At 55.3% G+C, this 25201-nt stretch overlaps 1 protein-coding gene across 1 annotated transcript in view; it reads right to left on the bottom strand.

The window, feature by feature from the left end:
- MACF1 (microtubule actin crosslinking factor 1) overlaps positions 1-25201 on the bottom strand; it is a 146076-nt gene that overhangs the window by 94414 nt on the left and 26461 nt on the right. Inside the window, exons 2-13 of the mRNA XM_058819643.1 lie at positions 17527-17588; positions 16302-16391; positions 12596-12673; positions 11199-11291; positions 4327-4493; positions 3513-3625; positions 3315-3421; positions 2840-2959; positions 2651-2746; positions 2316-2443; positions 2140-2233; positions 722-876 (exon numbers count right to left, since the gene is read on the bottom strand). Coding sequence (XP_058675626.1) covers positions 722-876; positions 2140-2233; positions 2316-2443; positions 2651-2746; positions 2840-2959; positions 3315-3421; positions 3513-3625; positions 4327-4493; positions 11199-11291; positions 12596-12673; positions 16302-16391; positions 17527-17588 — 1303 coding nt within the window. The remainder of the gene's footprint in view (positions 1-721; positions 877-2139; positions 2234-2315; positions 2444-2650; positions 2747-2839; positions 2960-3314; positions 3422-3512; positions 3626-4326; positions 4494-11198; positions 11292-12595; positions 12674-16301; positions 16392-17526; positions 17589-25201) is intronic.

The raw sequence follows: 25201 nt of genomic DNA, 5'->3' as shown, positions 1-25201 counted from the left end.
AATGTGGTTTGGAGGTTGCTTACCAGCAAGTTTGATTGGTTTAATGTGAATTGTTTTAACTTAATAACCAAACCTAGTCCAGCTGTGTCAGACTCTCTGGTCAGTCAGGAGTTTTTATTATTCATTCTTGTCTAAGCTTTTGATGTCTCCTTTCTCTTCCTTTAGTATAGTTTTAGTTTATCATTTTAATATAATATAATATAATATAATATAATATAATATAATATAATATAATATATATAATTATATATATTATACTATACTATATATATAGTATAGTATATATATACTATATATAATATAATATAGTATAGTATAATATAGTATAGTATAATATAGTATAGTATAGTATAATATAGTATAGTATATATAATTATATATATTATACTATACTATATATATATATTATAGTATATATATACTATATATACTATAAATACTATAATATAATATAATATAATATAATATAATATAATATAATATAATATAATATAATATAATATAATATAATATAATATAATATAATATAATATAATATAATATAATATAATATATCAGCCTTCTGACAACCTGGGAGTCAATTCTCATCTCTCACCTCACCCTGGGGACCCTCAAAACACCACAACAATCGGTGACCACACAGAGGGGCTGTGCAGCCCCTGAGGGGATGTGCCCCACGCAGAGGGGCTGTGCAGCCCCTGAGGAAGCCCCTCAAGCCCACCTGAACACCAGCTCCTCCAGCTGGTAGTAGTTCTCGTCGCGGAGGATCTGCACGTCCACCTGGAGCTGGCGGATGAGCCCCTCGCTCTCCTGCAGGAACGCCACCACGTCGGCCTCGTGCTGCACGGGCTGGCCTGCCTCCAGGTGAGCAGCGTCCTGAGGGGACAGGGGACACTCAGGACGAGCCCCCCTCAGCCCTGAGTGGGGCCGAGAGTCACGGGGTGCTGGGTCACAGCATCTCCTGCCACTGCCCCATGGCACAGCCTTCTCCCCATCCTTCTCTTTTCCCCCAACGTGGAGCTGCTCCATGGCTGGAGGGCAGAGACCTCCTCTCCAAGTGTTTTCCTGCTTCTTAAATTGGTGTTTTTTATGCTCCAGGTGGAGGTCCCCTGCCACACCTGCAGCCCCAACAAGAGATTTTGGTGGTGGAGCTTCCCTTGCCACACCTGCAGCCCCAACAAGAGATTTTGGTGGTGGAGCTTCCCTTGCCACACCTGCAGCCCCAACAAGAGATATTAGTGGTGGTCTGTTACACACATATTTTCTGAAAAATCTTTTTTGTTAGGATTTTTTCTCTTGACAAGCTGACAGGCCTTAGAAACAATAATTTTCTGCTGCTGTGGAATGCAACAGGGGCATCTTTGATTGGTCTCATGTGAATGTTTTTAATTAATGGCCAATCACAGTCTAGCTGTCTCAGACTCTCTAATCAATCACAAAATGTTATTATCATCCCATTCCTTTCCTTTCAAGCCTTCTGATGAAATCCTTTCTTCCATTCTTTAGTGTAGTTTTAACAAATCGTTTTCTTTTAATATAATACATATCATAAAATAATAAATCAGCCCTCTGAAACATGGAGTCAAGATTCTCTTTTCTTCCCTCATCCTGAACACCACCAGAGTGGTCCCTTCTCCTTGCCCACCCTGGGAGCTGCTGGGTGGCAGTGATGACCATTCCAGGAGCCCCAGGTGCCCGAGGATGCTGGGGCTCCTGCTATGTCTTTTCTCCTATAACAAAGAAAATCTCTTCAGAAACCTGCTCCCCACCCAGGGTCTGCCACTGAGTCCTTTCCACCAGGCAAATAAAACAGATTTTTGGGGGTTTTAAGCCTCATTATACAACAAAAAAATACTCAACAAGCTTTCCTAAAAGTGCTGTTCTCCTCTCTGCAGATGTCCAGCCCCACTTGCTGTATTCTCAGAAACAAAACCATTCCCCATCCCTCTGTCCTCAAGGTGATCCATGGATCACCAAATATCTGCCACCACCCCTACAGCACCTCTAGGACAGGCTCAAGGGCAGAAAAAAAGGAAAACATTCCAGGCAGAAGAGAGGAGAGGAGACGGGTACAAAACAAGAGCAGGAAAACAAACAAATCAATAAAACCAGGAGGGGCAAACCCCACTCCCCACTCACAGCCTGCAGCGTGTTCTTGGCCAGGGTGAGCTTTTCCTCACAGCTCAGAGCACCATTCTGGATTTTGTTAGCGATTTGTAGCAGCAGTTCCAGCCTGGAAGGACAGAGGGAGGTGAGGGAGGGGTTTTGGGTGAGGAAGGAGCAGGGGATGTCCCTGCCAGGGGCACAGCACCCACCTCTCCACCGCCGGCCGCAGGAGCTTCTCGCGCTCCAGCATCTCGATGATGAGCTTGCCCCACTCCTCCTCCACGTCGTTGGGGTGGTAGCCCTGGGGCAGCTTGATGCGCCCAAACTCGATCCAAACCTGGGGGAAACATCAGCAGGATGGCATTTCCCACCTCTGCTTTGAGATTCCAGCGAGGGAAGAGGCGCTCTGCCTCCGCTCATTTATCCTGAGGGGTGTTCCCACTTCTCCACTCCAAAATAAACCTGAACTGAGCACAGTTCAGCACTGCTGAAAAAGCACAGCACTCCCACCTACCAGCCTCTGGGCAGCCAGGATGATCCTTACCTCTAGCAGTTTGTAGAGCTCCTCTATCTGTCCTTTCTCCTGCTCCTTTGCTGGGATTTCCGTTTCTTTGAAGTGTATGTACTGGTTATAAAGTGCCTGGGACGAGAAAGGCTCATCAGGAACCACCCTGGGGAGTGCCACATCCCTCAGCACTGGAGACACTGAGGAGAGACCTTGTCCAGCACCTACCTTTAGCTCTACAGGGTTCTGGGGGAAGGATTTGTCTGACATGAGTATCGTGTGCTGCTTGATCCACGAGATGAGGGACTCCACACGGGTCTGGTACTCCAGCCACCTCGAATCCACCTCCTGTGGGGCGAGAGCGTCTTTGCAAGCACTGCTGGTGGGCAAATCACAGAGGAACTGAGGTGCTGCAGGGTGGATTCATGTGCCAGGGCATTCCTGCTGTGATGCCACCCCAGGTACAGGGAGGAGGAAGAGGAGGAGGATTCTCCTTGCTGGTTGCTCTCTCCAAGCTCAGCTTTTTTCCTGCTGTGGCTTTACAGACACCCCAGCAGGTCACAGGGCAGACACCATAATGGGGTTCTCCTCCTTCTCCTCAGCCCTTTCCCACAGGGAACAGCCCCTTCCCCAAACCCTGCCCAGCACCCCCAGCTGCCCCACAAAAGGCTGTCCCAGCCTCCCAGCCCTCAGCAGTGCTTACGATGGCGCTGATCCCTTCTCCTCCCTCGGGGACTTTGGGAAAGGCATCGTAGATTGAAGACACGTAAGTTATCACAGATTTCTCATCTGGAGAGGGAACATCCACATCTGGAAGGAGGGAAGCAGAAAGGCAGTGAGGAAAGGAGAGGGAAGAGAGGCTGGCATGTCCCTGCAGTGGTGTCACACCCTGGGCACCCACCTTCAGCATCCAGCAGCCGAGTGACCCCCAGGCGCTCGGCGATCTCGAAGGCCTGCTCCAGGTTCTCCCTGTTGCTCTGGATCTGCACCCTCTCCATGTCCACCAGATCTGGCCTGCAAGACACATCCCAGAGTCACAGCCAGCACCAGGTGGGCAGGGCAGAGCATCCCAGGTGGGCATCACTGCCATGGGTGGCTCCCAGGGTTGGTCTGAGCTCCTGCCCCACGTGGGGGCTCTGCAAGGGGCTGCAGGACTTCCCTGGCTCATCCCCTTTGGAAAGGGGGTTCAGGCTGCAAAGAAAAACCTCTTGTTGCTAGCTGGGGGAGAAGGAATCAAGAGAGGATTAACTGCTGCTTGGGAGACCTCCAAGATGCTTGGATAAAAGCATGGATGGAAGTGCTGCTGTTCATGGAGAGCAAAAGGGCAGCACTGCAGCACTCAAGAGTTTTAAAGCTTTTCATTTCTGCCTCTCTACCCAACCTCATTAGGATTTTTTTTTCCTGCAACCTGATGTGTCTTTTGCTCATTCCAAGCATCCCCTCCACCACAGCTACCACCACCGCCACCAAAATCTCTTGCTGGGGCTGCAGGTGTGGCAGGGGTGCTGCACCTGGAGCACCCTGTTGTAAAAAATAACAAGAAGCAGGAAAAAACACTGGCAGAAGAGAGAATTCCAGGTATAAAAGACATTGCCCCCTGCCACATCTCCAAGCACTCCAGCCCATCACTGACCACAGTGGTGGGCAGAGACCCCTGGGAGACCCTCATCCCTCCTCCCACCCTCCTGACACTCCCATTGCTGCTCCCTGCCCACCTGTATCTGTGGATGAGGGCGTTGAACATCTTGCCATCGCTCCAGCAGGAGGAGAAGTTGGTGCACTTCAGCCCGATGTAACCTGCTGTCACCTTCTGTGTCCACAGCAGGAGCTTCTCCTTGGCTGACATATCCCCCAGCTCCCCGCTGATGTAGATGTCAGAGATCTGCAAGGAAGCAGCACAGCCATGGGAGGATGCAGGAGCAGGGAAATCCACCAGGATTTCCTTGCCCCAGACCTGGCTACCAGAAAGGGCAGGAGGCAACTCGTGGTCACCATGGGGAGAGGGGACACTGTGGAAGGCCAAGGAATTTGGGAAGGGGTCACAGGATCTGTTTGGGCAGGCTGGAGATCCAAACAGGCAGAGCCAGACATTTTCCAACCCCATTTCACAGGGCCACCAGGGGCTGCTTGGCCACACAGCCCAGCCCAGCTGGGACACGAGCTGACAGCTCCAAACCCCAGCTGCCAACCATCACCAGAGCCACTCCCTGTGCACCACCCCTGTCCCCACAGCCAGGGACACACCTCACTGGGAACACAACGTCCTGGAGAGAGGAGGCCCCAGGCAGGTCCTTTCCTGCCTCTCCCTGCTCCAAACACACCGTGCACCCTCCTGCACCCTCACTGCTCCCACCCCAGCACCCTCAGACACCTGGGGCTCCTGGAATGGTCATCACTGCCACCCAGCAGCACCAAAGGTGGGCAAGGACAAGGGACCACCACCAAAATCTCTTGTTGGAGCTGCAGGTGTGGCAGGGGAGCTCCACCTGGAGCTGTTGTAAAAAACACCAACTTAAGAAGTGGGAAAACACTTGGAGAGGAGCTCTCTGACCTCCAGCCATGGAAAGCAGCTCCACACTGGGGGAAAAGGGAAGGATGGGGAGAAGGATGTGACATCCCCCCTGTGCCTGGCTGGTGCCAGGGGGTGCTGGTGCCAGGGGGTGCTGTGACCCAGTTCCCAACCAAAGGCAGCGCCAGTCACGGACCCCTCAGACAGGGCTGGCTGCGAGTCCCAGACTGGCACGTGACGCCACGCATGTGTCCCCGCATGCCAGCAAATTCCTGACTGGCACGGCTTCCTCCTCACCCTCCCCTCCCCAGCTCCCCACTCGGCACAATTACCTCCCCTTAATTAAGGGCAGGACAAAGGGGAGGGTGGGAGCCACGCAGATTTTCCAGGGTGCCCACAGAAAAGCAACGCAGGCTGTTTGCTCCCCAAATTCCTCCTCCCGGCACTGCAGGGAGCAGGTGCGCCAGCACCCAGCCCTGAAAACACCCAAACCCCTCCCAAAAACACGCTCAGCTGGGCGCTGGCAGCGCTCAGGGCTGTCAGACATCCCCGAGCAGGCAGGAGACAGGGACCTGGGGGATTAGCAGCGTCTGTCCCGCCCCGCCGGTGTCATTGGTATGCTGCAGCTCACCTCCCTCTCCAGCCTGACACGCTCATCACACATAGAACTGCTCTTTGTCAGCTGCTGCCACGCTGCCGGAGCTGCCTTTAACTCCTCCAGCCCCGGGGCTTTCTTTCCCCTCTCCCCAGGGATGTCAGGAGCAGGCACCTGGTGGCAGAGCTGGGATGGACGGGATGATGTCCTGGGTGAGCAGCAGGATGGGACCCTCCGCACCTCCAGGGAGGACCCACAAAGCTCCCTCTGGCTTAGCACCTCTTTATTAATTACCTGATGGCTCTTAATTAAGAGCAGAATTAACCCTTCTGTGAACCCACCCACCAGCTGTGCCCCACTCCAGCAGTGCTGCCCATCCAGGAGCACTCACAGCACCCAGATCTGAGAAATCCTTTATTTTTAATCCCTGACACAGCACTGGGGGTCTCCAAGCACTGGGCCTGCTCCCTGAGAGCATCCTTGGTGGAAACTCTCCCAGAGATGTGCTTATGGAGGTGCAGGGTGCGGCACCAGCTCCACCCTCCTTTCTTCACATGTCTGTGACAGGACAAAGATTTAGGGAGGCACCAGCAAGAAAAGAGAGTGGAAACTCGCAGGAATTGGGGCCAAACCCTTCCAGCATCAGCTCTGTTCATCAAGCAGCTGGTGGCAGGATGCTGAAGGCCACATGGTGGCTGTGACAGTGGTCCCAACCTGGCAAAGGCATCAGGGCCACGGCCCCTTGAACCACACACTTGTCCTGGGGCATTCACAGCTTGACCAGACCCAAGGACATCTTTGCCCATGCTGTCACCCCCAAAACAGTGACCAGCAAGCAGCAACAGGCTCTGAAACACAGCACCATCCCCTCCTGTTCCTCCTGGAGACCCCTCAGGGCAGGCAGAGCCCCCACATCTCCATGTTCATCCTGCTGCCATCCATCCTGCACAGGCAGCAGGAAGGGGACACCCCAAATTCACACCCTGAGGGCACAAGTGGCAGTGGTGACAGCAGCCACCAGCCGCACCCACTGCATCCAGGAGCTGTCACTGTCAGCCTGCCTGTGCCAGGAGCAGGGACAGGACAGCTCAGTCCCCAAGGGATGCTTTCCCAGTGGAGGGGAAAAGCCTCAGGAGCTTTCTGCCCCAGCATCCTGCCACCCTGCCAGGACGGCTCACTCCCCAAGGGATACTTTCCCAGAGGAGATGCCGCAGGGGAAAAGCCTCAGGAGCTTTCTGCCCCTGCCATCCTGCCACAGCACGAGATTGGTCCTTGCCGAAACAACCATGCCCAGGAGCCACCAAGATTTGGGGTGCCCTGAGCCGAAATCACCATGCCCGGGAGCCACCAGGATTCGGGATCCCCTGAGCTGAAATGACCATGCACAGAAGCCAGAAGGATTAGGGGTCCCTGAGCTGAAATCACCATGCCCAGGAGCCAGCAGGATTTGGGGTCCCCATAGCCAGATCCTCCCACCCCACTCCAGAAAGGGGGCACACTCACACACTGACCATTGCTCCGGCTGTCCCCGAGCTCCCCCTGCAAGCCCGGCCCTCCAGAGCGAGCCTGAGGCCACCATCAGCGGGTGACACCGTGCTCCCAGCAGCTCCGGTGCCCTTGGCCGGCCGCTCGCTGCCGTACCCCGAGGAGCTGCGGGCCGCGCTGCCGCTCAGGGACGAGGGGCTGCGGGACGCCGCCGGCCCGGCCCCATCTCCCTCCGACGGCAACCCCGAGCCTCTCCCCACGCTGGGGTTCTCCAGCTGATCCACCATGGGGGACGGCGTGGACAGCTCGGACACGGTGCCCGGCTCTGCTGCGGAGGAGGAGGAGCAGGTCCAGGCGGTGCTGGAGGTGGGATCATCGCTGCCTCTTTTCCAAGCATCCCTGGGTGCCGGTTCATGGCCGGGCACGGGATCATCGCTGCCTCCTTTCCAAGCATCCCTGGGTGCCGGTTCCCGGCCGGGCACGGCGCTGGAGGTGAATTCATCGCTGCCTCCTTTCCCCCAGGCATCCCTGGGTGCCGGTTCCCGGCCGGGCACGGCGCTGGCCGGGGACAGCAGTGTCCCAGCACGGCCATCGGTCCCTGCGCGCAGCGGCAGCAGCACAGCCCGGCAGCTGCCGCTCCTCTGCAGCTCGACCAGGCGGCTCACCGCCTTCTCGCAGTCCTTGTCGGCCGGGTTGTCCAGCAGGCGGGCGATGACGGTGGTGCCTTCCTCCCGGGCAGCTCCCGCCACACCCGGCCGCTGCGGCTCCAGCACCAGGCGCGCTTTCTGCAGCTCGCCCTGGAAGCGCTCCTTCACCTGCACGATGATGCCGGGATGCAGCGCACCCAGATCGGCGTCCCGGCTGCCGGAGGGCTCCTCCTCTCCTCCCTCCTGCCCTGGGGATGCCTTCGCTGCTTTGAGCGCCTCATCCTCATCCTCGGCCACCTCCAGCGCCGGCGGCTCCTCCTGCGGGGCCGCCTCGGGCATCGCTCTCCTCTTCCCTCTCCGCCTCCGCTTGAAGCGCACCCTTTTTTTGGGAGACAGCGGTGCCTTCTTCCCCGCAGCTTTTTCCTTCTGCTCTTTAACGCAGCCCAGCGAATTCCCCATCTCCCGCTGCTCGGCAGGAAGGCAGCTGGGCGAGTCGCCGGCTCCCGAATAAATCCCAAGCGGGGCTTCATCGGATCCGACACCGCGTTCCACCGAGCGCCCCTTGTCGCCGTCCCCTCCCGCCAGCCCTGCCGCCACCGCCGCCGCTCCAGACAGCCATCTTACAGCCTGGGCGCTGCGAGAAGACAAATTCAAAGCATCTCACTGCAGTTCAGAAATCACTTGACCTAAAAGCAGAGGGAGCGGGGATTGGCTGCGGCGTCCTTCTCTCCAAATATGAGGTAATTGGAGCACGGCCCTTGCCAACACAAACAGGGGGGAGCAGCAATCGAGGAGGGGAGTGGGAGAGGCTGGGGAAGACGGGGATAAAACACAAAACCTAAAGGAAGGTTGGCAAAGGTAGAATAAAGGAAGGGGTGGGAGAGAAATGGGAAGGGAAAAAAAAAAAAGAAAAAAAAAAGCAGGGAGGAGTCAGAGTGACTCTGCATGCTCCGCAGGGCTGCTTCTCTCCAGTTCGCAAGGTTTGCTCCTTAATTCTTCATTCTTCATTCCGGGAGCCCCAAAAGCCCAACTGATGTGCTGCCAGGCTCACCCAGTTTGGGGCACAGAAGTGCCCTGGGGACCCAGCATCGCTCCAGGGAGCTGCAGCCAGAGGGTCCCGGCAGGAACGGGAACGGGAGGATGATGATGCTGCCCAGCCCAGTTCTGCCTCTCCCCTGTGGTTCCTGCCCCAAACGCCTCCCAGGGCAGGGGTTTGAGGGGAATGAGCACCCCAACTCTGCCTGCCAGCTTAGAGGGACCAGGGCAGGGTAACACGCACCAAAAGGGGGGTGAGGCAAAAACTGGGGACACAAAGATGGGGGGACTGAGCTCAGCCCCAGGAAGCAGGGAAACATTCAATGAGGAAATGCTCAACGGGAAACGCTCAATAGGGAGCAATCCAGAGGATGACTAAGGGAAAACAGTGACCACAAGAGCTCTCAGGACATGAGGAAAAGCCCCCAGGGCACCAAGGCACCCTCCTCATCTTCACCACGACAGAGCTGGCACAGCCTGAGCTCCACAGCAGCACCATCCCATCCCCAACCCCTCTGGGGCTCTCCCAGCCGCCTGCCCCCAGGCAGCAGCACTGGGACACTAAGGGAGATTAAGAGGTTCACAATGGAGCTACAACCCCAGAAAAAATCCCGTTAGTGCAGCAGTGGGAGCAGGATGCACAGGCTCACCAGCACCAGCCCTGCTCCCGTGTCACCCACACCAGGGTGGCAGTGTCCCCTCCCGGCCATGGAGGGCACCCAGGACCTCCTGATGCCCCTCTCCTGCAAGAGAGGATGCACCAGGATGACCACAAGGACAGCAGGGACGAGATGCCACAGCCAGGGCCCCACAGAATGACAGTGACTCATCAGCATGCAGAGCCTGACCCCGGCTGCTCCCAGGGCCAAAGCCTGGGAAGAGCCCTGTCAGCAGCCTCATACCCAGCTCAGCCTCAGGCTGACCCCAAAAGCCTCTCCCTGAGGCACTGCCCAGTCTCCAAAAATACAATCTTCCAGTGGAATCTTCCTTACGAGTCTCACAGCCACACTAGTCCTGCCTGGAAGATGCCAGCAGGGATAAGGCAGGGAGCTGGGATACAGCAGATCCCACAGAGATGAGGCCATACAGCACCAAACCCCAAATGCCAACTCACTGATGGCCACACATCAACCCCCTGAAGCCATGAAACCCCAAGTGCCAACTCACTGATGGGCACAGGTCACCCCCTTGAAGCCATCAACCCCCAAATGCCAACTCACTGATGGGCACATGCCACCCCCTGAGACCATCAAACCCCAAATGCCAACTCACTGATGGCCACACATCAACCCCCTGAAGCCATGAAACCCCAAGTGCCAAGTCACTGATGGGCACAGGTCACCCCCTTGAAGCCATCATCCCCAAATGCCAACTCACTGATGGGCACACATCACCCCTTGAAGCCATGAAACCCCAAATGCCAACTCACTGATGGGCACACATCACCCCTTGAAGCCATGAAACCCCAAATGCCAACTCACTGATGGCCACACATCAACCCCCTGAAGCCATGAAACCCCAAGTGCCAAGTCACTGATGGGCACAGGTCACCCCCTTGAAGCCATCAAACCCCAAATGCCAACTCACTGATGGGCACATGCCACCCCCTGAGACCATCAAACCCCAAATGCCAACTCACTGATGGCCACACATCAACCCCCTGAAGCCATGAAACCCCAAGTGCCAAGTCACTGATGGGCACAGGTCACCCCCTTGAAGCCATCATCCCCAAATGCCAACTCACTGATGGGCACACATCACCCCTTGAAGCCATCAAACCCCAAATGCCAACTCACTGATGGGCACATACCCCCTGAGACCATCAAACCCCAAATGCCAACTCACTGATGGTCACGTCACCCCCTGAAGCCATCAGAGCTACAATTGGATAATTTGAAGCCATATAAGACCCAAAATTCGCTTTTCCAACAGCATCTCTAGCACACAGAGACAGTCCCAGGTCAGGGCACTTCTGCCATGCCTGTGCTGTCACCCGGCTGACACATTCCATGCCAGTGAAAAGTTCTTCACCCAAAGGGTCAGCAGTGCCCTGGGATAAAACCCCTGGCCCCTTCCAAATTTACTCTTCTCCAGACACTCCAGCTGAGCAACCAGGCACGGCCAACAAACCACACAACCCATCATTAATGATTTCATTATGCAAATGATGAGGGCAAGCTGCTGCTGCTCTCCCAGCGTGGTCTCCATGACACTGCCATGAACCTCCAGGCCCATCCATGTGCTGACATCTCCACGGAAAATGCAGAAAAACAAGGATTCCACAGCTCCTGACGGCAAGAAAATCCCGTGTCCTACCTGGAAGTGGAGGATGATGGTCCAGATGAGCCCCAGGGTGAGCTTGGGGTTGCCATCTGTGATGTCATCATTGCGGATATTCACCAGTTTCACCTTGGAAAAAAAGGCAAACAGGGTTAAAGCTTCCCGTCAGCCTCACATGGAGAGCACAAGGACATGTCCCCACCACGCTGTCCCCAGGGCCACCCCAGTGAGGAGCAGGCACACAGGAAGATCCCAGGGCTTCCCAAAGAGGCAGAGATGGATTTTTCCATGTTTCCAGCACTCTCCATCCTGAAGTGCTTTCCCAGCACTTAATGGCTTTAGTTCAGCTCACAGAGCAGCGTCCCCAAAGCCCTGAGCACTGCTGCATAATTGAACAGCTACAGAGCACAGAGAGGGGGCAAAACGGGGATGACCAAGCTGTAACTGCAGCTTTAACTCAAAATCAAGCTCTAATAAAGGCAGGAACACCCTCACTCCTCCCAGGGGGAGTCTCCTCTCCCCAGCACCCCATGGATCATTCTGGGGTAAGATCCCAGCAAGGCCACCACACTTCAAAGGGAAAAGCTGTTTCATCCAAGTGGAGAAACAAGTTCCCCAGAGCCGTTGGCAAAATGTCTCTATCAAGGAGCTGAGGAGGAGGAGGAGGAGGGGGGCTGGAAGCAGCTCACCCTCCCTGGAGTAGGGAATGTGCTCAAATTTATTCCATGCCCTCGGGCCAGCAGCGAGGGAGAGGAGTCTCTGCTCCAGCATGAACTGGTACCATTTATCATCATCATCATCATCATCATCATCACCGTGGCATATCTGGGAGCATCACGGTGGGGAGGACCTGACCCAACAGGCAGAACAGGACACCCAACCCCTGGGGCTGTGCAGGCAACAAGTCTCAGGATGCATCCCACTGCTCCAGGCAGGATCTGCCCAGGGCTGTGCAGCTCCCAAAAACCTGCTGGAGAGAGCCTGCCCTCCAAAAACTGGGGGATAATAAGTCCATGAGCCCCGAGGTCAAGGCTGTGTGGGCTGGGCAGAGCCAGCTGCCACATGTCCCCAGAAATTGGTGGGAAGGCACAGACGTGCCACAGCCACCCATGCCCACAGCAGGGATCTGCCAGGGAGCCCCAGGGCAGCCTTTTTGGGGTGCAGAAATGACATTTGCCAACCCTTTCTCAGAGCTGGGGTCAGGTCCCTTTTTCACAGTGGTTTTTGTGTGCAGGGCTGGTTTCCAGAGGCACAACACCCACAGGAGAAAATCCACAGAGTAAAATCCCCCTGCAATCCACCCTCCGTCAGCGCCACAGAGACGGGCACACCCCAGCACAGGCTGCTCCTGCACTCCTCCCAAAAGCCTCAGACAAGACAAAGAATACACAAAACCACCCAGCTCTGCTGGATGAGCTTTTATCAGCCCTCACCTGTCGCTGCTTCAGGAAATCCAGGGCAATCTGCACGTTCTGCAGGCGGTGGAAGCGCATCCGCCCCTTCTCACGCGGCTGCAAAGACACAAGGCAGCACTTTTAGGTCAGGCTGCTGCTGGGGCTGGGCTGGCAGCACCCCACATGCACAGTGATCCCCCCCTGGGAGCTGTTCAGCGTGCTGCTGTGACCCCCTGTGCCCCCCACACATCCTGCTGTGCCTTGGTCTGGAGTAAATGAAGTCATTGCTATGCACAGTCCTGCTGGAAGAAGGTTAAAATGCCCTGGTGGGAGATGGAGGTGGGAAGATGTTGAGATCCAGATCTCTGCTGAGGTCCTGAGGGCTGTGTGCAGGCCTGGTTGGACCTCTGAGATCCCAGGGCAGGATTTTGCCCAGCTCAGGGACAGCCAGACAGGCTGGGAAGAGGATTCAGCAAAGAGATGAACTCAAACAGGAACAGAGTCCAGTATGTCCAGGTGGAAGCAGAGGCAGGACAGACGGACTCAGGGGGACTCAGGACAGGAGGACTCAGGACTGCAGGTCCCCATGAGGGCAGAGGAACCCTGAGCTCAGCACCAGCCCCTGCAGCTCTTCCCACACACGGCAGAGGCTGATGCTCCAGTTCCTCTGAACCCCTTGGGAAGGGACTCCTGCTCCAGGCACCTCTGAAACCCTTAGGAAAGGGCACAAGAGACACCCTGGGCCTTGCCCATCTCTGCTGAAGCTAAGGGATTTCCAGAGGTTTCCATCAGCTGAGCCACAGGCAGGGAAAGGGGATGGGAGGCTTTGAATCAGCAGGTGCGGGAGGAGCAGCACCCAAAAGCAAATCCCAGCCTCAAGATGAGGAATTTTCATGGGATCACAGGAGGTTTGGGTTGGAGAGGACCTTAAAGACCATCTGATTCCAGCCATGGTGGGGGGACACAGCCCACAGCCATGTTCTGAACTGCTGGGACACCCCAAGTGCTCTGAGTCACCTTCCTGCTCCAGCCTGAAGGGAAGAGCTGTCCCAGCAAGGAAAAGTTGGATTTGCAAGGGGAAAATCTGCCCCTGTAAAGGGAAAATCTGTCCCTGCAAGGAGAAAATCCACCCCTGCCAAGGGGCAAAGGTGTTTCTGCAAGGGGAAAATCTGCCTATGCAAGGGGAAATCTGTCCTTGCCAAGGGGTAAAGCTGCCCCTGCAAGGGGAAAACTGTCCTTGCAAGGGGAAAGGTGTTCCTGCAAGGGGAAAATCTGTCCCTACCAAGAGGTAAAGCTGCCCCTGCCAAGGAGAAAACTGTCTTTGCAAAGGGAAAACTGTCCTTGCCAGGGGAAATTTTGCCCCTGCAAGGGCAAAATCTGTCCCTGCAAAGGGAAAACTGTCCTTGCAAGGGGGAAAACTGTCCCTGCATGGGGTAAAGCTATCCCTGCAAGGGGAAAACGTGTTTCTGCAAGGGGAAAACTGTCCTAGCAAGGGGAAAATCTGCCCCTGCCAAGGGGAAAACTGTCCTTGCAAGGGGAAAATCTGCCCCTGCCAAGGGGAAAAGCTGTCCTTGCAAGGGGAAAATCTGCCCCTGTCAAGGGAAAAGCTGTCCTTGCAAGGGGAAAATCTGCCCCTGTCAAGGGAAAAGCTGTCCTTGCAAGGGGAAAATCTGTCCCTACCAAGGGGAAAACTGTCCTAGCAAGGGGAAAATCTGTCCCTGCCAATGGAAAAGCTGTCCTTGCAAGGGGAAAATCTGCCCCTGTCAAGGGAAAAGCTGTCCTTGCAAGGGGAAAATCTGTCCCTACCAAGGGGAAAACTGTCCTAGCAAGGGGAAAATCTGTCCCTGCCAATGGAAAAGCTGTCCTTGCAAGGGGAAAATCTGCCCCTGCCAAGGGAAAAGCTGTCCCTGCCAGGGGGACACCTCCAGGGCTGCAGGGGACCATCAGGAAGGTGCTCCAGGGAGGTGACACTGCACAAGGGCATTGTCACCCCGAGCACAAGGGCTGACAAACCCATCTGGGTGCATCCTGGGCTCTGTCCCTCAGCTGGGGCCGTGCTGTGCTCGCTCCCACCCCGGCCCCATGCAGGATCCCACAAGGTGCCCGCCGTGCCCAGAGCCTGTCCATGCAGTGCCAGCAGCGTGCAGGAGCTGTCCCTGTCCCCCCCCGCCCCGTGGAGGGGACACACGTGCTGTCACAGCAGGTGGGTGGCGTGTCCTGCCTGCAGGCTGACCCCGCAGTGCACACACAGACCATCCAGACCAGGAGCACATCCCTGCTCCAGCAGAGCACCCAGAGCTGGGTTTTACCCCAAACCCCGCTGGGGTGGCACTGGATGATCTGGTGGCACTGCTGCTGCGGCCAGGGGCAGGCTCCACCTACTTCTTCATCATCATCATCTTCCTCCTCCTCGCTGCTCGCACGGCACCAGGCTGGTGCTGCCACCAGGCGAAGGCTCCACTGAGCTGCTGGCTCTACGGGCTAAGGAGGAGGAGGGCGGGGAGGGTGGCACACAGGGCAGGGACACAGAATGGAAACCAAAATGTGACACCCAGGCACGAGGAGAAACCAAAAAAAAAAAAAAAAAAAAAAAGACAGCAACAGGAGAAACACCCAGAAATAAAAAATAAAACACAGCAGCAGCACGGGGTGAAGGTGGCTCAGTCTCCAACAGGAGAAACACCCAGAAATAAAAAATAAAACACAGCAGCAGCAGCACGGGGTGAAGGTGGCTCGGTCTCCAGCACGCCCTGGGTTCCAAGAGTGGAATTTCCTCCTGATTTTTTGGAAAGCTGTCTGGATCACAAGTGGAGCGATCCAAGTTTGCAGCCCCCGCAAAATCGCATTCGGCGTCTCCGGAGGGATGTGGGAGATCTTTGCCCAGATCCTATTTTTGGGGGAAACTAAAATAATTCCTGCTGTGCTACGGCAATGGGGATCTTCCCAGAGCTGAGGGAGAGTGTCAGCCACAGAGGGAAGAGGAGGAGGAGGAGGAGGAAGGAGGGGGAACTCCACGATGCTCCAGGCACCAGTGATGCTACAAACCCAGGAGCTGAGCACGAGTGTCACATCTGAGATAAACTGCTGGGCACGCTGCCACAGAAGCGGTTTTTGGTCAAATTCTGCTGTTTTCCATGATTTTAAATATGGAGCCACATCTGGAAGGGGAAGGTGTGTAAAACTTGGCAAGAAGAGGGCTTTGCCCAAGGCACCATAATCAGGTGAGAGACCAGCCTGGGGAACAGGTGTTTGAGTAGAAATAAATAAAATAAAATAAAATAAAATAAAATAAAATAAAATAAAATAAAATAAAATAAAATAAAATAAAATATAAAAAATAAAATAAAATAAAACAAAATAAAATATAAAATATAAAATATAAAATATAAAATATAAAATATAAAATATAAAATATAAAATATAAAATATAAAATATAAAATAAAATAAAATAATACAAAATAAAATAAAATAATATAAAATAAAAAATAAAATATAAAAATAAAATAAAATAATATAAAATAAAATATAAAAATAAAATAAAATAAAATAAAATATAAAATACAATATACAGTGATAAATATAATATTAAATAATAAAATTCATTATAATAAAATAAACAATGACAGACATTTGAAATGAGACCATGGGGTGAGAAAAGACAGCTGAAGGCTGAAGGGGAGCAGGGAGAGGATGGAGAGGGGTTTAGGGGCACTCCAGAATCCCTGCCCAGCCCTGGGGACTCACCAGCTTCACTCCTGACAGCACTTCCAGGAGGGAGATGAGGTTGTGACCATCCCTCAGGTCTTCATAGAGGTCATTGATGTGCTTGCGCACCTGGGGAGGGGAAAAGCCATCAGTGATGCCAAAATCATGGCCAGGAAAAGCAAAATTATGACCAGGGAAAGCAAAATTATCAGCAGGGAAAGCAAAATCATCACCAGGGAAAGCAAAATCATCACCAGAAAAAGCAAAATCATGACCAGGAAAAGCAAAATCATGACCAGGAAAAGCAAAATCATGACCAGGAAATGCAAAATCATCACCAGGAAAAGCAAAATCATGACCAGGAAAAGCAGCCTCCCCCTTCCCAAATGGCCTGGCAGAAGCTGCTGCCAATTCCACACACAAAATCCAACTGTGGCACCATCTGCACCCCGGGTAACCCCATGATTTTAACTTCTGAATTTAACTTCTCACATTCCTCACATTCCTCCCCAAACCCAGCTCCCACCTGGCAGCAGAGCAGCTCCCCAAGGGCACCACGTGCAGCCTCTCTTCCCCCAACACCCAGAGCTTCTCCTGGGGTTTCACCCACTTGGGAATCCCTGGATATTTCCCCCAAGCAGCCTCGAGATTTTTCTGTGTTTTCCCATTTCTCTCTGTTTTCCCCTCCTCTGCAAGGTTTAGGAAGCAGCCCAAAGCTTGGCACAGAGCTTTGCAAAGCTGGCAGGAAAACACAGCTGGGACACCTAGTGCTCAAACCATATTTTTTCCTCCTTTTTCTTTGCTAAATTGAGAATTAATTAAAACCCACCCAGCATTAACCAAGAAAGCAGGAGGCACCTTGTGGTGCCACGTTAATCCTGCTTAACAAACTTTGGATCTTGTCTCCATCCTGGCTTCAAAAGGCAAAAAATGACCATTTTTCCTGCTAGGGGATGAAAGGGGGATTCAGGATCCCCTCCTTTCCCCCAGGATGCACAAACCTCATGTTAATCAAGGATCAGGTGCCCAGGCAATAAAAGGGATCTGTGGTGATGCTACAGTGCCCTCCAAAGGCTCCAGCACATTTCCAGCACATCCTGCTCTGCTCTGACTCACATGAACACTCAAAACAAACAGTGCTGGCATTAAAAAAAAAACAAAAACTTAAAAACCCTTAAAAAGTCATTTATCTGCCAGTCCTGAGCTGCAGCAGGCAGAGGGACGGTCGTTTCGGTGGCTTTACAACAAAATCCGTGACTCTTACCTTCATCAAGTGTTTATTGACCCATTTAGTGAAGGTTTTCTTTTGGACTCTGTCCCGTTCATCTGTCAAAAGGAGACAAAGGCAGCTCTTGGTCAGTGGTTCTCATGCAGAAACTCATGAGGTTTTGAAATGAGGGGAAGAGACAGAGGCATCGCCGGCGGTGCCAGCGCAGGGCACGGGGAACAGAGGCAGCTTATTCAGGGAATGCTGTGGGATGGGAGGCTCCAGAATGCCCCCAGGGCAGGGAAATGACAGCCAGAACCAAATACACCTTTTATTTTTCTCTGCTGAGAATAAGGATGCTCAAGGAAAGCAGCGTGGATGACTGGGATGGGCACAACCAGAATTCACCCTCTCTGTGACTCCTCACCTCCTCCAGAGGCAGCACAGGGGGGTCTGCCCGATTTTAGGAGGGTGTCCCCCCCTTCCCCTGCCCACTCGTGGAAGGTTTTAGGGTGTTACATAAACCCCCAGATGTCCCATCACAGGTCCTGGCCCGGCATGCAATTAGCAGCTTATTCTGCCCCTGTATTTTTGGTTCATTGGATTGCCAGGATTTAATGTTTATTTCTGTCCCACAGCTCAGCCCTGGCCGGGCACTGGGAGCTCTGAGTGCTGCCAGGACAGGGTGACAATGTGGGTGCCACCCCCAGTGGGGACAAGATGGGACATTTGTGGTGATGCCAACAGCGATGGGGGAGCTCTAGAGAGGCTTTTTGCTCCATTAAAAACTAATAACAGAGGAAAAACACAGACAAACAGGCTAAAGGAGACGGTCCCACAGGGCAGAGGGTCCCACTCAGCTCCCCAGGCAGCAAGGGGGGCTCAGGGCAGCCCTGTGCCCAGCAGGATTTAACAATAACCATGGAGCACAATAATCATGGAGCACACAGAGATCCCCAGCACCAACCCACAGCACACAGCCCTGAGCACTGCATCTCCAGCCCATGGATTTTTGGGAAAGGATGAGCCCCGCTCACCCCAAACACATCTTTGACATCAGGATCTACCAGGCAGCAGCACCCCTTGCTTTGTTTTTATGTCAAAAATCGAGAAAAAGGAGAAAAAAAACAGCATTTCCCAAGCCAAGCTCCCCAGGACAGCTCCAGAACCCCCTCCTGGGATTGGGGGGATCACTGGGGGTCCCTGCACAGCCCCAGAGACCCTGGGAAAACCTCCCCGTGTCTCCATCCACGCCGACTGCAAAGCACCACCCAACGGTGCTTCCTCTTCCTCTTCCTCACCCACCCCGCGGCTTCCCCCACACACGTGGCACAGGGTGACACAAACGTCCCCTCCCTGCGTCCCCCTCCGTCCCCAGGCCACGGCACGGAACCAGGAGCCAAAATCCACCCGTGGGCAGAGCCACATCCACCCTCCCTTGCCATCCCACCAGGCTCCAGCCTTGGCACGGCTGCAGGAGCATCGGGGCTGCCGGCGCCAGCCTAGGAAGCTGTGCCACTTCCACTTTTGTTTTTAGGGATTTTCCTGCACCAGATCCCTCCAGAGCAGCAATACCACATCCCTTCCCAACTCCGGGGAAGCTGTGTCACCCCACTTTTATTTTTAAGGAATTTCCTGCACCAGACCCCTCCAGATCCATGGTGTCGCGTCCCTTCCCAACTCCGGGGAAGCTGGGCCACCCCACTCCTGTTTTTAGGGATTTTCCTGCACCAGACCCCTCCAGACCCATGGTGTCACGTCCCTTCCCCAACTCCAGAGAAGCTGTGTCACCCCATTTTTGTTTTTAGGGATTTTCCTGCACCAGACCCCTCCAGATCCACAGTATCTCATCCCTTCCCAACTCCAGTGCCTGGTGGGCATGGATGAAGCCCATAACCTCAGGCAGGGGAAGCTGTGTCACTCCCACTTTTGTTTCTAGGAATTTTCCTTCACCAGACCCCTCCAGATCCACAGTATCTCATCCCTTCCCCATTCCAGTGCCCACTGGGGATGGATGGACGGAGCCCGTGGGGATGGATGGAGCCCGTGTCCTCAGGCAGGGGAAGCTGCGTCACTCCCACTTTTGTTTTTAGGGATTTTCCTGCACCAGACCCCTCCAAAGCAGCGGTATCACATCCCTTCCCCACTCTAGTGCCCACTGGGGATGGATGGAGGGCAGGGGAAGCTGTGTCACTCCCACTTCTATTTTTAGGGATTTTCCTGCACCAGACCCCTCCAGATCCACAGTATCTCATCCCTTCCCCACTCTGGTGCCCACCGGGGACGGATGCAGCCCGTGGGGATGGATGGAGCCCGTGGGGACGGATGCAGCCCGTGGGGACGGATGCAGCCCGTGGGGATGGATGGAGCCCGTGGGGACGGATGCAGCCCGTGTCCCCGGGCACGCAGGGAGGGGGTACTGACCAATGCAGCACATCCGGCACACCAGGCAGGCGCTGAGCCGCCGCTTCTCCCCGGCCAGGAGCCGCCTCTCCATGGTCCCGGCCCGGGATGGCGATTCAAACCGCAGCACCCGGGGGAAGGGTCCTCAGCCGGCACCTCCCGCTCGCCGAGCCCGACCCCGGCGGGTGCGGACGGATGAGTTCAGGGCCACAGCTCCTCCCACCGAGCCACTTCCTACCCCCGGTGCCCCCGGCAGAGCGGGCAGCGCCCGTTCCTCCTCCGCGCCATCGCCGCCGACCGACCTCGCTCCGCTCCCGGCTCCGCAGAACCCTCCCGAACCCCGGCAGGGCAGCTCGGAGCGCTCCCGGCAGCGAAGGGCAGAGCTGCTGCTCCCTCCGGTTCGTGGGGATGAAGCGATGCCGAGCGCGGAGCGGCTCCCGCAGCCGGAACCGGGATGCGGGATCGGGATGCGGGACGGGGATGCGGGATCAGGATGCGGGACGGGGATGCGGGATCAGGATGCGGGACGGGGATGCGGGAGCGGGATGCGGGATCGGGATGCGGGATGGGGATGCGGGATTGGGATGCGGGATGGGGATGCGGGATTGGGATGCGGGAGCGGGATGCGGGAGCGGGATGCGGGATGCGGGACGGGGATGCGGGATCAGGATGCGGGATCAGGATGCGGGAGCGGGATGCGGGAGCGGGACGCGGGGCCGGGATGCGGGATCGGGATGCGGGATCAGGATGCGGGGCCGGGATGCGGGAGCGGGATGCGGGACGGGGATGCGGGAGCGGGCTGGTCCTGCAGAGCCGGGCACTGCCCTGCCTGCTAGGCCGGCTCCTGGCTTGTTTTTCCTCCTCTTGTTTTCCAGTTAATTGCACCAGGGACGGGAGGGACAATGCCCGGCTGTTCTCGTCCGCCAGCCCGAGGCTTGTGCCCAAATCATGTCCCGGTCCCGGAGCTCGGCACGCGGGGAGATAACGGGGGCCGCCTTATCAGCGCCTCTCTTCCTCTTCTTCTAAATATAATCGCCCTGCAGCCCTTCTGCCGGCCTGGAGGGCGAGAGGAGCCGCGCTGCTGCCCCCGAGCATCGCACGGGACAGAGGAGGGGTGGATGTCACCGTGGGTGTCACCGTGGGTGTCACCGTGGGTGTCACCGTGGGTGTCACCATGGGTGTCACCGGGTCCCACTGTCACTCCAACGCTGCATCCCAGCAGTGCCCACGGCCCAAAGGCGGCTCCATGAAAGCCCCGTTCCCATGTCCTGCAGAAATTGGGGGTTTTCCTCTCTTTTTTTGCCCTGATTCACCTCCTCCGGTTAATTCCCGGGCTCTCACCAGATTAAACCTCCCCAGCCCCGGGGCCCGTGCTATCAGCTGAGCTAATAATAATGCTGGTTACTGCTTACTAACAATATTAAGGCATTGCAAGCTTATCTCTGCCCAGCTAATCTTTTCCAGAGTCACCCTGACAAATAACTTGTTGCAATCCCCCCCTCCATGCTCGTTCTCTCCCTGGTCTAGCAGAGGTTTCAGCAAACCAAAAACCCATCCTGTCACCATCCAGGGACAGTCAGCAGAGGCATGGCAGGTAGGCAGGGCAGGGAGAGAGGGAAGATTTTGGGGAAAAGGAAAGGAAAATCTGTCCCACTCCAAAGACAAGGTAGTGGCAGGAGAAGGGACTGCAGAGCCTCAGGTCCCTCACAGGGAGCATCAGCAGCAAGCAGAGGCCATGAACAGGATCACACGTGGTTTAATTCCCTCCCCACCTCCTCTCCCAACACTGCTCATCAGAGCTCAGCTCACTGCATCCCCAAAAATGGGATCCCAAAGGAACCCAAAGGAGCAGGGGCACTGAGGCACAAATCCCCCACAGAGGCTTGAGGGGCATTGGTGGCTGCTCAAGGGCAAGGCGAGGCCTGGGGAGGTTTTCCTTTCACCAAGTGAAAGGAAACAGGGAAAACCATCCTGCCCCACAGACAGAAAAACTCCCACTCTCCATCCCGCTGGAGCTCAGCATCCCCAGGCACCTTCCATGGCTCCCACAGCTGCTGGGTGCCAGAGAACCCCCCCAGCACCACCACAAGGCCCTGCACAGACAATTCCCACCCCATTTGCCTGCAGCAGCCTCTGTGCTGGCAGCCTGCCTGTCCCCAGCAGCTCCCAACACGTCCGGCCCCAGATGTCTCCTCCATCATCACCACGCTGTGCCACTGTCCCATTCCATCCCTGTGTGTCTCCTCCTGCCTCAGGCTGCTGCCAGAGCCCAGCCCCAGCCCCAGGAACCAGCAGGATAAAAGGTTTCTGACCAGGCACCATCCCTAATCCCAACCCTGGTGTGGCATCCTCCATCCCACCAGCCCATGGTGCTCCCTTTGCCATCCTTGGGAGGGAACCGGGGGGTTTGTGCTGCCCACCAGCTCCTGGAATAAAGCTGGGAAGTGATTCCCAAACCTCCTCCTGCTATTAAATCCAAAGGAACACAGAAGACATCAGACAGGGCACTGATATCACTGAGATCTCAAGGATATCTCCAAGCCCACGCCCAGTGTGAAAGTGGGATTAAATATGAGCCAACCATGGCCTAAAGGAGGGGTTGGTTACCTTAAAAAGCCTAAAAATTTTCCAAATTTTTAAGCATTTTAACCCAGAGGTTTCCCTTCAAAACAAGCAAAGAATGAGAATGTGCAGGGGGCTTTTTGAACCTGGCACTTCTGAGAGGGGGGGATATGCAAAAAAAAAAATCTGGCTGGCTGAGGAGCACAAGGTATTTAAAACACGCTGGCTGCCAACTCGAGACCTGACATAATCCATCATGACAACAGAGCCAACAGGGCAGGATTTACAGAGCCTTCCACCCAGGGAGAGGAAACGGAGCCTGACTCAGCCGGGAAGAATGCACAGGAGATACCTGCGGTGGAAAAGTATCCAACACCCAGATATTTAATGAGGGAGACACCTGAGACGTGGTGATGCAAAGGAGAGCAGGGCAGATGCTCGGCAGAGCGTCACAGAGCAAAAAACCTGCTGCAAAATTATCTTGGTATTCCAGGATTGGGCTTTTCCTTCACTTTTCTGGGAAAAAGCAGTGAAAAAAAACCAGGTTTTGAATATACTTGCTGCTTGCAACACTGACTCCAAGATTTCTTCAAAAAGGGGTGGATTTGGGGTGGAACATCCCTCAAAGTAGGATGAAGCAGCAGGTCAGCATGGGGAAGAGATAAACCCCAAAACACCCCTAAGAGGTCCCCAAAAACATCCCTGGACAACAGTGCCCAGCCATGGAGATTATTTAAGCGGGAGGAATTGCAGCAAGGCTGGGTTTAGTGGGTGACAGGGCGCATTCTGCATGACATTTGTGCAATCCCCTCTCAACCTCCCTCTCCCCCAGTAGCTCAGAGGGAGGAAGGAAAAGTGAATCTCAAAAAGCAGCATCCAGGGAAAATCCTGCAGGCGCTGCCCGGCTGCGCAGTCCCGCCCCTTTGCATGGAAAAAAAAAAAAGGGAAAGAAAAGAGGGAATAAAGAGGGAATCGGTCATGGACGCGGGGAAAGGGCCCCATGCGGAGGCACGGCGAGAACAAGCACGGCCGGAGAGAAAGAGCGAGGAATCAAAACAAACAAATCCCAGGGGGAAGAAGAGGTCGGGACGGAGAGAAGGCGTCACCAAATCCCCGTCTGGAGCCTGGAGCTATCGCACACCCCTGAAACGAATCCTTGCCCTCCTTGAGCAGTCATGTGCGGGCCCTATTTTGGGAAACTGAGGCAGGGTCAGCCCCAGCTGCTCGGAGAGGCCGTGCCAGGTCCGGGAGAAGCTCCCAGGGTTGTTTCTTGCTGGTGCTGGGGGGTGACGGAGACGCCGCTGTCACGGACAGGGAAGGCAGAACCCCAGCGGGGTGGTGGGATTGTGCCAGACAAAAAGCAGCTTCGTCCCCCCTCATCCTGGTCATCCTCAGCCTCACACAGGCCGGGAATGGGTGGTGAGGCCAAATTTAGGCTCCCAAACTCTGTCCGCCCTCCCCATTTGGGTTCAGAGCCCCATTTGGGTTCAGAGCCCACTGAGCGTTCCCCACGGCCGTGTCCTCCTCCCTCCTCCCCACAGCCACGCCTGTCCCTGTCGCTGCCACGGCTCCTGGGGAGGGACAACAACCCGTGCCAGGTCATGCCGGCCATTTTAGCACTCTGCGCCCCCCCAAACACCCCCCTTTCCCTGCCCTACCTTCCCTGCTCCGGCTCCTCCAGTACAGGACGCCGGCGATGCCCAGGACGTGGCTGAGGACAAAGGCAGCGGGTGGCAGATAGGAGCTCTCCGAGAGAGGCATCGCTTCCTATTCCCGGCCCCTTAACCCAATCCTGGCTCCGAGTTTCCTTCTCCTGCTGGAGCCCAGCATCGCCGGGAGGGTGAGGGGATGGATGGATGGATGGATGGATGGGGGCTGAGCAGAAACTTCCAAAACTTCTGCGTGCGCCTCTGGCCGTGTCCTGTCCCCGGAGCTTGGCAGGGCTTTGGGACAGCCAGCGCCGCTGGGACTGGGAGATTTGGGAGCTCCAAGAGGGGGCGGGTAAAGGGAGAAAAGCGAGCGTCAGGCCGCCTCAAACATCTTTCCTCGGAGTTCTCGCGGCCAAACTTCGCCGTCGTTTCCCCCCCTCCTTCCCTTCCCCGCTTGAACGTCATCTCCTCAATATCCATTCCCAGCCCCGCTGAGAAGGAGCCGCGGCCGAGGGGATATCGGCGGCAGCAGCTGCCGTGGAGGCATCGCCACAACGCCCCTGAGTTCACCAAAGGGGGTTTGGGACAGCCACAAATCCTCAGTGACACCCCCGGATGGGTGACAGTCAGCAGCGTCCCCTGCCAGCAGCAGCCGGAGGTGCCAAACACAGCCGGGACATGGAGACAGCAATTCCAGGGGATCCCGGGCTGGATCCAGCCCTGCTTGTCTGCAGGAAACTCAGCCCAGCAACGGTGTGACAAAATTTGACTTTCTGGGGGTTGAGGAGCACAAGCACATCCCCATCACCCTCTCTGGATGCTCTGAATAACGGAAGAACACCCCACCGTGAGAAAACAGCCCAAAAGATGCTCTAACACCAAAGGTTTGTGCACTCCCCCACCCTTCCCGTGGCCGGGTGGGAGAGTGACAAAATTTGGCTTTCTGGGGGTTGAGGAGCACAAGCACATCCCCATCACCCTCCCTGGATGCTCTGAATAATGGAAGAACACCCCACCGTGAGAAAACAGCCCAAAAGATGCTCTAAGAGCAGAGGTCTGTGCATTCCCCCACCCTTCCCGTGGCTGGGTGTTCTGCCTGCCCTCAGCACGGCACACTG

Source organism: Ammospiza caudacuta, chromosome 25, assembly GCF_027887145.1.
Source record: "Ammospiza caudacuta isolate bAmmCau1 chromosome 25, bAmmCau1.pri, whole genome shotgun sequence".
Classification (NCBI taxonomy): Eukaryota; Metazoa; Chordata; class Aves; order Passeriformes; family Passerellidae; genus Ammospiza; species Ammospiza caudacuta.
Note: the sequence above shows the minus strand (reverse complement) of the source record. Positions and strands in the feature narration are given on the sequence as shown.